This window comes from Gadus macrocephalus, chromosome 20 (genome assembly GCF_031168955.1).
Source record: "Gadus macrocephalus chromosome 20, ASM3116895v1".
Classification (NCBI taxonomy): domain Eukaryota; kingdom Metazoa; phylum Chordata; class Actinopteri; order Gadiformes; family Gadidae; genus Gadus; species Gadus macrocephalus.
The window spans coordinates 12,304,079-12,319,029 of NC_082401.1; the positions used below are offsets into that span (position 1 = coordinate 12,304,079).

A 14,951-nucleotide genomic window follows, 5' to 3' on the forward strand; every position below is an offset into this window, starting at 1 on the left:
AATTGCTTCATGTTTTAGTCGGCAGGGGCTTGTAATGTTGCATAGCATGATAAGCATGATAAGGTGCAAGGAGCAGAAAAAGTTGACATGGGTGCTAATTTTCAGTTAAAAAAAAACGCAGGCATTATTTTATCAGCTGAGGGCATATTCATTGCCATAACAACGTGAGCTAATCAACAAGTACAACTATGAGACTAGATACTACTGATAAAAGGTGTCAGGTGCGAGCGGCAGACGGGACTTATCTTATTTTATTTATTTATTTTAATAAGTTCATGACAGTCATGACAGAGGGACTTGGTGTCTTTATTCATGCTTGAAAGATGAACATATATTATTATTTTTTTGAAAGGGAATAAGCTGATGAAGCTGACAAGTGACCAATGTTTTCTGTTTAAAAATATTTTTCATTAAATGCAAACCCAAGTTAATCATTTGCTCTTGTTTCTCTGTTTTGAGATTCACACAGACTTAGCAGTCTTGTTTAAATGTTACAAATTGAGTTAATAAACTGAACTTGGAAATTGTTTAAAGTTGTTGCAGATGTTATCTCCGCTAATTTTATTAATCTAAATAAATAAATATTAGCAGGTTCTCAATAGTAGGCTATTTCAATTCAGGCAAGGCGCGAAAAAATATCTGTCTCCTAGGGTGGGAATGACAGAAAATAATTGAGAACCACTGGTCTAGAACATGCTGTACTTGTTGATTAACTCACGATGTTAGGGTAATGAAAACGCCCACAGCTGATAAAATAATGCCAGTGTTTTTTTTACTGAAAATTTGCACCCTTTTTTTTTGCATCAGAACAAGATTTTTTTTGCATCAAGTTTTAAAAAAATGTATTGGTCCCTGAAAGTGAGGCAACACAGTTTAGTGCTCCCGAAATAGTGGTATGTTTCTCATTTTATTAATCTAGTACATGTTGTACCAATGTGTTTCAGTAACTGTGTAAATAAAAAAAAAGGGGAAAATATGGCAATTTTTGAGGGAAACTTACACGAAGGAAATTAAATATACCTCAAATTTGTTATTACAGTTCACAACCATTGATTATTCCTTCATCCAAACAGTATTTTTTCCTTTCATCACTTTAGTGGTTCAGAACTGCATTATTTAGCTGACACTGCCTGCTATTGGCTTAGACATACAACAGCATAGTAATTAAGAAAATAAACGTTGTGGAATAAAAAATCTCATAAGACTTTATATACTTCGTATACCCGTGAGGCTTCCTGGGGTTAAGCCACCCCAAAAGTCAGAACCTAGAATCGCCCCTGGCAACAGGTTAGGGTCAACTAAAACACGTGGCTTATGGGGGGGTCCAAAACATTTAATCTATTGGACAACAGCGTGTGACCATAATCACCGCAGAGGCCAAGTCTGCAGCCTACGCAAGACAATTACTGGAAGTCATTTTCCGTTTATTCGAGAAAGTGGGTCAACTGAAGGTCACCGAAGAACTCCGAAACCGAAAGCATATTAAAGAGATGAATGAGAGTATTGCTACAATGTTCCTTTGTTAGAAGGACGACGGACTGACTTAACCCTCGAGCAGGGGAGTCTCTGACGGCTAGTTGATTATCACTACAGTCCCAACATCTTTTAGATTAAATGAAGTAAACTTACTTTTCCTTACATTAAATTATCTAAAGACAGGTTTGTTTGCGTTTTCAACTCAAAGACTGCAGCCTGTATAGATTGACGTAAAGAAGTGCCGTGTTCCAATATCCATAGTATCCGTACTTAGTAGCCTAAGTTTGAGTACGTAGGGCGTTCCGATTCATATATAATATTATAATATATTACTGTAAGCAATCAGTGTCAACAAAGCAGAGCAAAGAAGAGTTGCAGAAAGAGTTGCGTGATCCCAAAAAACTGTTGTGAAAGTGTACTTACAGCTGGTAGAACTTGAATACTTCTTAAGAAATGAGCCAAAGTGATTTAATAGGATTGATGACTTATATGATGTCATGGCAGTAGTATATTCATTTGAAAACAGAACATTAATGCCGTTCACATCCAGCACATGGAGACGAGTTTGAAAAGGGTCCGTCTGTACGCTCTAGCAGGAATTGTTTGTCATGTAGGCGGACAGCGCTGGAGGAAAATCCTTTTTCCAGGCGTGAGTTTCTTCAGAAGTCCCAAAGTTCATCACCTAACAAAGAGAAGGGGTAGAGGGTGTGGTCAGGCCAGCTTCATGACCCCCAGGGAGCTGGGGTCAGGCCAGCTTCATGACCCCCAGGAAGGTGTTGGCCCCGCCGAGGGAGATGTTGGCTACAGGTAGAGGGATGAGCACCTCCAGGAGGTCGTTCACCTCCAGCCGCACGATGCCTGAGGAGGAGGAGGAGGAGGAGAAGCATCACAGGACTGTTAGGTGTTCATAGAAACACACACACACACACACACACACACACACTGGACAGGAGGACAACAAGAGAGGAGGAGGACGACGATGACGATGACGACGACCAGAGGGGGACAGGAGAGGAGGAGAGGAGGACAGGAGGTCAGGAGGACAGAGGGGAGAGGGGAGGAGGAGGAGGAGGACAGGAGGACAGAGGGGAGAGGGGGGAGGAGGAGGAGGACAGAGGGGAGAGGGGAGAGGGAGGAGGAGGAGGACAGAGGGGAGAGGGGAGAGGGAGGAGGACGAGGAGGACAGAGGGAAGAAGGAGGAGGAGGACAGGAGGACAGAGGGGAGAGGGAGGAGGAGGAGGAGGACAGGAGGACAGAGGGGAGAGGGAGGAGGAGGACAGTGGGCGGGTGTGGCGGGCTCACCCCCGGTGAAGCAGGTGTTGTAGGCGTTGGAGGCGTTCATCTGCTGGATGCAGCGAAACAGGACAACCTCCTGCGGCTCGTCCCCCACCACCGTGCTCTTCCTGCGGACCACCACGTGGCCCATGACGAAGGTCCTGTCCACGTAGTACACCTGGGCCTCCCGGGGACAACACAGTCGGGTCAGCACCGAGGGCCACCGAGGGCTGGGGGCCCTGATCCCCTGAGACCGGCTGGTCCAGGGGGTTGACTGACTGGGGGCCCTGACCCCCTGAGACCGGCTGGTCCAGGGGGTTGACTGACTGGGGGCCCTGACCCCCTGAGACCGGCTGGTCCAGGGGGTTGACTGACTGGGGGCCCTGACCCCCTGAGACCGGCTGGTCCAGGGGGTTGACTGACTGGGGGCCCTGACCCCCTGAGACCTGCTGGTCCAGGGGGTTGACTGACTGGGGGCCCTGACCCCCTGAGACTGGCTGGTCCAGGGGGTTGACTGACTGGGGGCCCAGACCCCCTGAGACCTGCTGGTCCAGGGGGTTGACTGACTGGGGGCCATGACCCCCTGAGACTGGCTGGTCCAGGGGGTTGACTGACTGGGGGCCCTGACCCCCTGAGACCTGCTGGTCTCACTCATTACATCGAGAGCTTCCTCTACACACAGATTTCTTCGATAGGGTAGCATGACTCGATAGAGTTCTGCCAATGTCTGCTCTCTCCTCAGAGTCCATCAGACCAAATGCAAAAAATGCTACCTTATGTGTTTTGTAGCTTATTTGATCTGTAGGCCTCTATGCAACGATGCTCCCTCTACCAAATCACGTTATTATTTTACACCACTACTCACCCCGTGCACATTGTTAGTATATTTTAATACTGTATTATAACGTCCTTATTTGAGATTTCCCAGGTACAGTATGTGTATTTTACACCACTACTACACCCCGGATCAATATTTTCGGCATGCGCAGAACCACTAGGTGGCGCTATTTTAAAGGGAGCAGACATAGGCAGAACACCGGCGCTCCTCGAACCATGCTTCAAAACGACAAACACACGGTCTATCCAGCAGCGCCACCATGTGGACAGATGTGGTCATGGCATCTGGAAAACCCACCTGGCTGTACACGAAGTAGAAGCCCTCCTCCCTGACCACGATCTGGTTGTCCACCAGCTCCAGGGCCGACCCTCGTCTCAGCCCCGCCTGCCAGGGGATGGCGCTGTGCAGCACCTCGGCAAACTCTGAGGCGGAGGACGGACGTGAGCTCAGAGACAAGGGGAGACTCCCAGAGCTCCACCCCCGGGATCGCACTCAGGTACGCTCCCTGAGGAAACCCTCTCTGACAGTCGTTCCATACGTTTGGATGATATTTTATTATTAAACATGCAGCGCTACTGCAAGGTTCTGAGGAATACGAAGTTTGATACAAACATCCTGAATAACAAAGATGCACGTTTTACCTTTAATAATAAATATAGATTCACAAATACGCTGTCAATAACTTATCAAACATCTTAACCTAAGTTAATATTGTCATTGCCATCAAATCGACATCAATGCAAGTGTTGATTCAGTAGGTATGCAACCAGGAGAAAGGATTTGTATTTCCTGCGTTGATCCCTTCCTGGCGATCTACTGTGGTCTAATACACGTCCTTCTGTGGATGACAGCAGGAAGAGGGCTTTAAAGGTCCTCTATTATACCAGCAGGCCTCAGTGTGATTAGGCCATTTTGAAAATCTGCCTCTAGTGACATCACAAGTGCGCGTGTCCGCCTAGATGTGTGAGGGATAGATGAGCAAGGTTCGGTACAGTCCACTGGATAGGCTGGTAGATCTATCCAGCACTCATCTAGGTGGACACGCCCACTTGTGATGTCAGAAGAGGCCGATTTTCAAAACGGCTTGTAACTGCTAATCATACTCACACAATATGGGCCCTTTAAGGATCATAAGAGGAGAAAGACGAACCCAAACCAGCAAACCCAGTAAAGAGGCCTGTCTGGTCAAACAACATAGCGGACTGGGTGGCGGTACCTTTCTGAAACATGTTCTTGCTGCTGTCGGCCATTATCTGGAGGCACGGCTGAGAGACGGGGTCTGAGGGTCAGGGGGGTCATCAGGGGTCAGCAGGGGTCAGGAGGGGTCAGGGGAGACAGGAAATCGTCATTGTGAATTTAACGGTTATATTAAAGTGAAATCGTTCAGCAATAGGACAGTTGGGGAGCAGGGGATGGTACGCTCAAGCACTATAGACATTCTGTTGGACACCATACACCAAAAGTCTCTCACACCAGGGCAATCCCAGACCATGTGAACAAAGGTTCCTGTGGTTTCTAAAGAGCATAGCTGACAGTTGGGAGATGGATTTAGTTTCATCAAAAAGTGCAGCAGAGTCTTTGTGCAAAGTTCTAATGAATCATCTGATGGTTGGGATTACTAGGTCAATCTTTGACCAGACTATGGACCAATTGATTGTGGAAGGTGCCATTGAGAGATCATGGCCCCAGCGTCTATCCAACTGCAGAGTTTTTTCTGCGCGTTTAGAAAGGAACGTGTAAAGGGCGGACACCAAGCCTTGGGTAGAAAGATTTCCACATATTTTATGGATTGGATGAGGTTCCAAGTTTTCCCCCCAGGGGACTCCGTGTGCCCGTAAGGCACTGCGGAGTTGAAGGTAGAAGAAAAAAGAAGTTTAAGTTTTAAGTTCCAAGTGTGAATGAATACACTTCACTTCTGCACCCCCTCCATCGACAGATGCATTAGTATTGTATCCTGACTTTTATATTTAGCAGACGCTTTTATCCAAAGCGACTTACAAGTATGTCAGAAGAAAGAGGAACAACAATAAATTGCTGGCGGTACAGTAAGGATGTTCATAGCACCAAGTGCCAAGCACTTACCATCACTAGGTTAACCCATTCCTTGTAGACAAGAGATAGATAGGGTAAGATGCTACACATTGCAAACAAGTACTATTTGAAGTGCCAGGAAATACAACATCCCATTTCTACCCAATGTGGGTAGAATCCCATTTCTACCCCTTACCCCTTCCCCTTACCCCTTCAAAACAAGGGGGAGGGGTAAGGGGAAGGGGTAAGGGGTAGAAATGGGATTGGGCCTAAGTGTGTAAGAGGCAGGGTAGAGGGGGGGGGGGTAAGGAGGGAGGCCAGCAGAGTACAGGTGAACTCTGACCAGTGAGTGAGTCTTGAGTCTCTTGTGGTATCCGTCTGTGTGTGCGCGTGTGCGTGCGTGTCAAGATAAACAACTAAAAAGTTCCATTCTGTGAACTGGTCAGTGAATGACTCATCTTTTTTGCATGAAAGATGATATGAAAGTTAGATTAAAATAGAAAGCAGCAGAAAGAGGAATTAAAAGTCACTATTTTATCCCATTGACGCATAGTAGAGAATAAACTACATATGACTAAATAACTGATGCTGGGACAGTCGGACCAACAGTCCCAGTAGCAGTAGCTGGGACCAACAGTCCCAGTCCCAGTAGCTGGGACCAACAGTCCCAGTCCCAGTAGCCGGGACCAACAGTCCCAGTAGCAGTGGCTGGGACCAGTAGTCCCAGTAGCAGTAGCTGGGACCAGTAGTCACAGTAGCAGTGGCTGGGACCAGTAGTCCCAGCAGCAGTAGCTGGGACCAGTAGTCCCAGTAGCAGTGGCTGGGACCAGTAGTCCCAGTAGCAGTAGCTGGGACCAGTAGTCACAGTAGCAGTGGCTGGGACCAGTACTCCCAGTAGCAGTGGCTGGGACCAGTAGTCCCAGTAGCTGGGACCAGTAGTCCCATTAGCAGTAGCAGGGACCAGTAGTCCCAGTAGCAGTGGCTGGGACCAGTAGTCCCATTAGCAGTAGCAGGGACCAGTAGTCCCAGTAGCAGTAGCAGGGACCAGTAGTCCCAGTAGCAGTGGCTGGGACCAGTAGTCACAGTAGCAGTGGCTGTGACCAGTAGTCCCAGTAGCAGATACCTGGTGATGCCCGTAGCGTCGGGGGGGTAATGTACTGGGGGCTCACCTGCCGTCGGGCCCCCAGAGGCCCCTCTCCTCTTCCTGGGCCCCGGGGCCACAGCCTCAGACTGCCCCGCCTGCTCCGGGCCCCCCCGCCTGCTGCCCATCTGCTCCAAGGTCTGGACACAAAGAACCAGTCAGTCTAATTGGTCTGAAGAACTCTAATAGAGCCCAGATAACCAGTCGGTCAGTCTCTCTGACGGGTCCACTCTAATAGAGCTCTGATAACCGGTCGGTCAGTCCCACAGCTCCTCATGCTCTAACTGAGCCCAGTCCATCGGTCAGTCTTATGGGTCCACCTGCTCTAACAGAGCCCAGTCCATCGGTCAGTCTTATGGGTCCAACTGCTCTAACTGAGCCCAGTCCATCAGTCAGTCTTATGGGTCCTCCTGCTCTCACAGAGCCCAGTCCATCAGTCAGTCTTATGGGTCCACCTGCTCTAACAGAGCCCAGTCCATCGGTCAGTCTTATGGGTCCTCCTGCTCTAACAGAGCCCAGTCCATCAGTCAGTCTTATGGGTCCTCCTGCTCTAACAGAGCCCGCCCCTCTGGCCCTCACCTGGGTCGTGTGCGCGCCCTCCTGCTGCTCTTCCCTCCTGCGACAGAGCTCTGACCTGAGGGCGTCCACGTCGGCCCTGAGGGCCAGCAGCTGGCTCAGGGCCACCGCCGACAGGGAGGTGGTGACGGCGGCCAGCAGCAGCAGCAGCAGCATGGGCCAGGCCGGCCTCCGGTCGGAGGCTCTCTCCCTCGCCCCAGGTCCCTCCTTCACTCCCATGACAGAGGCTCCGGACACAGCGGCCTCACGCAGGGAGCATCGCGGCTCTCTTCCGGCCAATGGCTGTGTCTTATCGCCCCTCAGTTTCGTTTAGTGCCTGGCTGTTCTCACATCCCCTCCGCCGGGTGACTGCTCTCTTCCAGCGGCCGCGTGCTCTGAATGTGGTTTCCCGTCTGCTTATCGTTCCGTTGACTGGCCCCCGATTCCTCTGCTCTGCTCGACCAAAGAGCGCCTGGCTTGTACAACCGAGGCCACTCCCATTTGTTAATCTTTGGTGGAGCACAAGCAACAGTGAAATGTGATGAGATGTGTTGGCAGGACGCCCAATAACATTATTTAGTGTTTGAACAGGAAGTTAGAGCAAGTTACACTTCATGTGGCAATAAAAACCCCCCGTCTTTTCTCGAGAACCCGAAAACCGAAGTGGGACTTGAACTGACGAAGACAACTTTATAACATTCATTCCGGCCAAAAACACAATCAAGAAGTGAATTGAATGTATTAATTTATTGCGTCACTGTACAGTAAATAGAAACTGGAAATGTGTGCTTAGAAAAGCAGAGCGGTTGAAATTCTGCCAAAATAGAAAAGCATCAAGTGTGGTGAAAGGTGAAAAAAAATAAAAAATACCCACAAGTCATCCTCATCCTCACACTCCTTTGTGGCGTTATGCTCGAGCTCAACTGCAACGGACGGTGTTTAGACTGGGAGTGTCGACGTCAACTCTGCACATGATGGGACCCCAACCCTAAAACACTACCGCAGCGTGAATCACTTTTCCCCCAAAGCAAAAGCAGTGGTCTGTGAGAAAACGAAACCAGAAGTTCACTCTTCACTGCAGGTGATTCCTACTCCCATGTCTGTTGCAGTCTGTACAACGGCAGAATAGGCAACATATCTAGAAAATGTTATGATTACACACCGAATACAGGACACAGAGTCGCTGTCGAGGGCTTAAGAAGATGCCAGAACGCTCCGTTGTGAATAAAATCCACACAAGATCAAAAAAGGAAACGGAAATGTGGTAGACGACATTCTAGACCGCAGCGGTGGGGGTCCTACCGGGGGCACATTCAGTGTGGGCCGCCCCCCTGCGCTGAGCACCCTGGGGGTGGGGGGTTACTCTGTGCTTTAGAGGGCCGAGCCGAGTCGATAGAGCGCCACAGAAGGCTTCACTGCGCAGTGCTCAGCACACAGGGGGGTGGGGCATAGACCAAGGGGGCGGAACATAGACCAGGGGGGTGGGGCATAGACCAGGGAGGTGGGGCATATGCCAGGGGGGGGCGGGGCAGAGAACAGCGAGCTGCTCTAGCCTCGCTCCACTTCTTGGAAGACGTTCCAGGAATTAAGGTTAATGACCTTGTTAATGTCCACCGAGACGCCAGTGTGAGCCAGACCTAGAGGGGTGAGAGAGCTCCACCATAAACCAGAGATCAACAGATGATTATGAGTTGATAAAGGAGAGTATTGGGAGGGAAACCAGACACATCAAACTCCCCAGTTATTGGTATTTAATAAGCCTGTTAAACCACATTTGTAATAATGGGAAGGGTAACTTTTTCTTTTTTTCTTCACTTCATAAAACATAATTCCATATCAAATATGATCTCAGATTGTTTTTAAACCCTTTACCATGATACACGAACCAAACTTAACGAATATATTGGACACACAATTCCCAGCATGCGCGCGCTGCTGTGAGGATCATTTGGGGTGTTTTTTCATAACTTCTGCCTGCATGCCTCTGAGCAGGGCATGGACAGAACCGCTTCAAACCGCTTTGACTGGAATAATCACCAAAACCAACAAAGCAACGTCTGTTCTGAGCACTGCAGACGTGTCGGGGAGTCATTGCAGGCGTCATTAGTCAAGGTCTTTGATTCATGCATTCACAGGCGTACAGTTCAGGGGGTTGGTGAGACCGGTTGGAGCCGCCTTCTGCATAAAAACCGTAGACTAAGACCGGATGTCACATGACACGATTCAGGGTCGACGGCCATGGCGGGAAAAGATGAAATAAAGTCAGACAGCTCAGAAAAAATAGACATTAAAAAGGTACATTCCGTCGGGTCAGGTGACCGGGGGTCAGGTGACCGGGGCCCTCTCGTTAGATGATGGTGACGCTGGCCGTGGACTGCACGCCCTCCTCATGGGCGTGGCTCTTCAGCAGCTCCCTGATGAACTGCTCCAGCGCGGGGAAGTAGCCGTGGCACTGCCAGGTGTCGTTGTGTGTGCCCTCGGGGAAGATGGCGAGCCGTTTAGTCCGGGCGGGCGACAGCTCGTACAGCTGCTTCATCATGAGCGGCGGGATGAGCTGGTCCGACAGCCCCGACACGAACAGCGAGGGCATGCGGCACTGCGTGATCTGCCGGTACGACAGGAACTGGTTGCGGTAGCAGCACAGCGGCAGCAGCCGCATGGGCAGGAAGGAGAAGAGCGTGGCCGCCATGTGGGGGATGCTGAGGAAGGTGTTCTCCACGATGGTGGCCGCCACGCGGTGGGGGTTGAGCGAGGCCAGGTGCACCGCCACGGCGCCGCCCAGCGAGCGGCCGAACAGCACCACCTTGGTCTTGTCCAGGTCGGGCCGCGTCATGACGTAGTCCAGCGTGGCCTGGGCGTCCAGGTGCAGCCCCTTCTCGCCCGGCTCCCCCTCGCTCTTGCCGTAGCCGCGGTAGTCCACCAGCACCACGTTGGCCTTCAGGTTCACCAGCATCAGCAGCGCGTTGGGCACCCGGTGCCCGATGTTGCCCGCGTTGCCGTGGAAATATAGGATGGTGGGGGGGGAGGTGGAGGAGGAGGGGCCGTCCGGCCCCCCGGCGGCGGGCCCGGACAGCGAGTCCCCCCCGGTGTAGCGCAGCAGGATGAGGTTGAGCTTGACGCCGTCCTTGGTGCGGATGTAGACGCTCTCGTGGGGGATGCCGGAGGGCATGGGGACGTAGAGGCGAGAGGAGGACGGCTGGTCGGGGAAGTACAGCAGCACGTCCTGGAACTTGTAGAGGATCCCGGCCACCGAGGCCAGGATGAGGGCCAGCAGGAAGAAGCCCCCGTAGAGGTGGAAGGACAGGATGAGGGCCAGCAAGGAGACCCGGCAGGCGGCCCAGGACCAGGAGGCCAGCGCCAGGGCCCAGCGCTCCAGGGAGCCCCACAGCCTCCAGGGCTTCTCCATGACGGCACTCTGGGTCGATCTCACACACACTGGGGACAGAGACACGCCAGTTAAGACACCAGGTAGAACGCCGGATAGAACGCCGGGTAGAACGCCGGGTAGAACGCCGGGTAGAACGCCGGGTAGAACGCCGGGTAGAACGCCCGATCGAACGCCCGATCGAACGCCCGATCGAACGCCCGATCGAACACCCGATAGAAGGCCAGCCTCAGCCAGGACTGGTCTGCAGTCCGTCTATGGATGAGTTGGAACAGCACGAACCACCATCCCACACGTTCCTTTAAGGCTGTTTAAAGGTTGTATCAACGATGTTGGGTGACGACTCTTCTGTTGGTGTTTGAAGCGAGATCCCAAACAAACAGAGCCCGCTCGCCCCTCCCTCCGTGTCTCGTGCATCCAGTAAAAACTATCATGAGCGCAGCGCAAAACCCTGCAACACCCACCCCTTGTCGATGGTTGGTTGGAAGAACACTATTTATTTTGGTTTTGAGCGATTGGTACTTTACCATTTGTTTTTGTGTACGATCTCAAAGCAAAGCCTGCCTAGAGACGTGTTTTTTTGACGGCCTGCTTATGGGGCGGTCAGCTAGCGGATCGTGAGGAAAGATCAGATGAATATGATCAGTTATGTTTCGGCCGAGAATCGCTGATGCAACCTTTAATACGCCTCCTGACTAATACAATTACAATTGGGGCACTTAGCAGACGCTTATGTCCAAGGCGACTTACATCGGTTGATACACACATTGACACACCGACGGCCGAGTCAACCATGCAAGGCGACAGCCAGCTCATCTGGAGCAGTCAGGGTTAAGTGTCTTGCTCAGGGACACATCAACACTCAGCTAGGAGGAGCTTGGGATCGAACTAGCAACCTTTCGGTTACAAGACAACTGCTCTACCTCCAGAGCTAAGCCGACAAAACTTTAACTCTGCTTATGAAAGTTGAATACAGTTTGCTGTTTACAGTAAATGACTCCTCAGTTCTGTCCAATCCCTTCCTATGTTCCAATGAAAACAATGGGTCGTCCAACTACTCCCACGTCAGATAACGGCGGCGGTCCGAATGTTTCTCACATCCAACAATACACTAACCAAGTGGCCAGACGTATTTTCATCATGATACTGCCCCCTAGTGTAGGATGAGCGAATCTACGCGATGAGCTGCTTTAAATGCACTTGACATTATGGTAATATGAATATATCTTATATTGGTAGGGTCAATTTCAAAAGGTTTACCGTAGTAACGCCGGTAAACGTGCCGAAGTTACAAACCACATCTGCGGCTCGAATGGTCTGTTAAGTGCAGTTAGTAACACAACTTGACATTAGACCCCGGGGAGGGGGCGAGGTTAGGGGACGACCTCATATGGCCCTATTCCTAATGTGAAAATTGGCAGTACTTTCAGAGGAGTTTATTAATTTCTCTGGTGGTAGACCAACGCCGAGCAGGAAGGGCGGATCTGCTCCTCCAGGTGCGGTCACACTGGTCAACTCGCACTGGGATAAATCACCGGCCCCCCGGAGGCTCACGGAACGGCTCATATTGCCCCCCGGGGAGCCACTCACCTGGCCCCCGGGCCGTGGAGCGTCTCACCTGGCCGCCGCCCCCACCCCCACCCCCACCCCCACCCGCGGGGCTAGGTTAAGCCTCTCCCCGGGGGGGGGGGGGGGGGAGGCGGTGTTACGCCCGGATCGGTATGGATCACAAGAACACCCTCCCACCCAGCTCGGTGGTCCTTGCTCTGATAGAACAAGACCCCCTCCCGGCCGCGTAACGCAGAGCCCGCCGCTGGCTGAGCGACGCGTCGCCCTGTTTGGAGGCTAACACCCTTAGCTCCCATGCTAGCCCCATTCCGGTATCTAGAGTCACCCTCTCACCGCCGACTCACCCTCTCACCGCCGCTGCTCCGGCTGTCTGGGAGAGTCGATCGGCGATGGCCGCATGTTATCTTCTGTTTTACACCGAGGAGTGACGGAGCTACAGGCAGACCGACTCGGGGACTTTCATCAGAAACCGGTGCAGCTAGCCGCTAAGCTAATCACCGTCATCAGTGTGCTCCCGTGAGCAGGTCCGGGTGGATCCGGGAAGAACGAATGGTTCCGCTTAGAGAATATGAGATGAAAAATGATGGACTTAAATTGCTGACTAAAAATTAGTCAGCAATTATGGAGTTAAATATGGAATTATATTGGTGAAAATATGTACACACACATAATCTACCATGCATTTGTTTTATAAAGCAGGATACCCGGTTTAAGTTCACAGTTTTTAAGCGTTTTGCACCAACCGTCCACTAGATGCTGCTATTGTGCCATTCGTAGTTTAATATGAACTATATACTGAAGACCAGAAGAAACCGCAGGCAGGATGCCGTCTACCTGTCATCAACCAAACACACTGAAATATCCAACTTCAAAAGTATTTTTTTCTTGCAGATATGGCCCGAAAAAAGAAAAAGAAACAACAAAAGAATTCAAATAATAAAAAATATCAATCAATCAATCTACACACACACACATACAGACACACACACAATGCTCATCATATTCAGGCCTCACTCGAAGGCCTGGCAAAGAGAAGTGACAGAAATTAAGGCAAAAATGGATAATCATGTAACTGCTGCAGAGGATGTGTGCATTGAGCTTCATCACGTCCGCAGAATGCACGGCGCTGTCTCTACTTCTGAGCCTGCTCCGCTCCAGTGTGACCTTGAAGAAGAGGCGGATTAGGTGCAGTTCACAGCTGTGTCCCACCCACCGCGGTCCTTCATCTGGACTGATTCGATTCTGGGAGGACCAAGAAGTCAGGATCCAAACCCTTCATGAGTGTGTGTGTGTGTTTGTGTGTGTGCCCATGTGTGTGTGTGTTTGTGCACGTGTTTGCGTGCGTGAGCGTGCCTGTGTGTGGTGTGTGTGTGTGTGTGTGTGTGTGTGTGTGTGTGTGTGGTGTGTGTGTGTGTGTGTGTGTGTGTGTGTGTGTGTGTGTGTGTGTGTGTGTGTGAGTGTGCGTACGTGCGTGTGTGCTTGTGTGCATGAGTGGGTGCGTCGTGCGTGCGTGTGTGTGTGTGAGAGCTGAGGCTCACACACACTCCGCAGCTCTTTGTAATGAATGCAAAAGCTAACGTAGTTACTTGAAATTTGCATAAATTAATCTATAACTAATTAAAGAATATAGCCAGCGTGTGAAACCCCAGGCGGTCAGAACAGACCGGTCAGATCTCACGGCTGCTTGCGTTGCTCGGCAGTCAGCAGGTGAACTCATATCCTGACTGACGCCGTGTGGCTGTCCCATCTGATGCTCATCGTTGCAGTCGATAGAGCAGGACAGCACTGAGTGGGCTGGCTCTGTGCTCGGGTTGGCTATGAGTGTAGCAGGGAGGTGACCCAGACCACAACACCCCTGACACCGTGGCACTGTGAAGCGACCGTTACCCCACCCTGCACAGGGAATAGTAGTGTTCTAAAGAGCCCTGTGTTCTGAAGAGCCGTAGTGTTCGAAAGAACCCTATGTTCTGAGCCGTAGTGTTCTAAAGAGCTGTAGTGTTCCGACCCGTATGTTCTAAAGAGCCTTAGTGTTCCGAACAGCCGTGCGCGGTGTGGTTGGGTTTACTACGCCATCGGACCAATCACAAAGCCCGTCCTTCACCTCACACATCTCTGCTCAGCCAATGGGCTCCCGGTGAAACGGGGTCAGGGAGGGTCCGCCCTGCGATGCCCAGACCTTTGATTCCCGTGGGTTACATAAGAGCTTCAGGTGGGATATATATAGCCCCCCAGGCCCCCTACAGCCCTCCGTCGGTACACATCAGGTCGCAGGACACCTCGGGATTGTTGGTGGAACGTCGTCGACACTCACAGACACACACAGACCCGCACAGACACACACAGACACACACAGACACACACAGACACACACAGACACACACAGACACACACAAACACACATAGACACACACAGACACGCAAAGACATACACAGAAACACACAGACACACAGAAAGGCACAGACACACATACACACACAGACACACACAGACACACAGACACACACAGACACACACAAACTCACACAAACACACACAGACAAACAGACACGCAAAGACATAAACAGAAACACACAGACACACACAGACACACAGACACACACAGACACACACAGACCCGCACAGACACACACAGACACACACCAACTCACACAAACACACACAGACAAACAGACAATCTCTC

General features: G+C 51.1%; 2 protein-coding genes across 4 annotated transcripts; both read right to left on the minus strand.

Annotated features, from left to right (window-relative positions):
- Positions 1 to 827: 827 nt before the first annotated feature.
- tnfsf13b (TNF superfamily member 13b) lies at positions 828 to 8,332 on the minus strand. 2 transcript variants are annotated; one of them, XM_060040573.1, is made up of 7 exons: positions 8,191 to 8,332; positions 7,341 to 7,825; positions 6,790 to 6,901; positions 4,806 to 4,868; positions 3,887 to 4,011; positions 2,779 to 2,929; positions 828 to 2,334 (listed from the first exon to the last, which is right to left on the minus strand). In XM_060040573.1, the coding sequence occupies exons 2-7, from the start codon at positions 7,554 to 7,556 to the stop codon at positions 2,222 to 2,224; spliced, it is 780 nt and encodes a 259-aa protein (XP_059896556.1). In that variant the 5' UTR covers positions 7,557 to 7,825; positions 8,191 to 8,332; the 3' UTR covers positions 828 to 2,221. The 2 variants fall into 2 exon arrangements, with proteins under 2 accessions (XP_059896556.1, XP_059896555.1); XM_060040572.1 differs by having other exon boundaries at positions 2,779 to 2,935.
- On the minus strand, positions 8,045 to 12,804 carry abhd13 (abhydrolase domain containing 13). Of its 2 annotated transcripts, none has more exons than XM_060040565.1 (2): positions 12,615 to 12,804; positions 8,045 to 10,751 (listed from the first exon to the last, which is right to left on the minus strand). In XM_060040565.1, the coding sequence occupies exon 2, from the start codon at positions 10,720 to 10,722 to the stop codon at positions 9,664 to 9,666; it is 1,059 nt and encodes a 352-aa protein (XP_059896548.1). In that variant the 5' UTR covers positions 10,723 to 10,751; positions 12,615 to 12,804; the 3' UTR covers positions 8,045 to 9,663. The 2 variants fall into 2 exon arrangements, with proteins under 2 accessions (XP_059896548.1, XP_059896550.1); XM_060040567.1 differs by lacking the exon at positions 12,615 to 12,804 and adding an exon at positions 12,596 to 12,609.
- Positions 12,805 to 14,951: the final 2,147 nt, after the last annotated feature.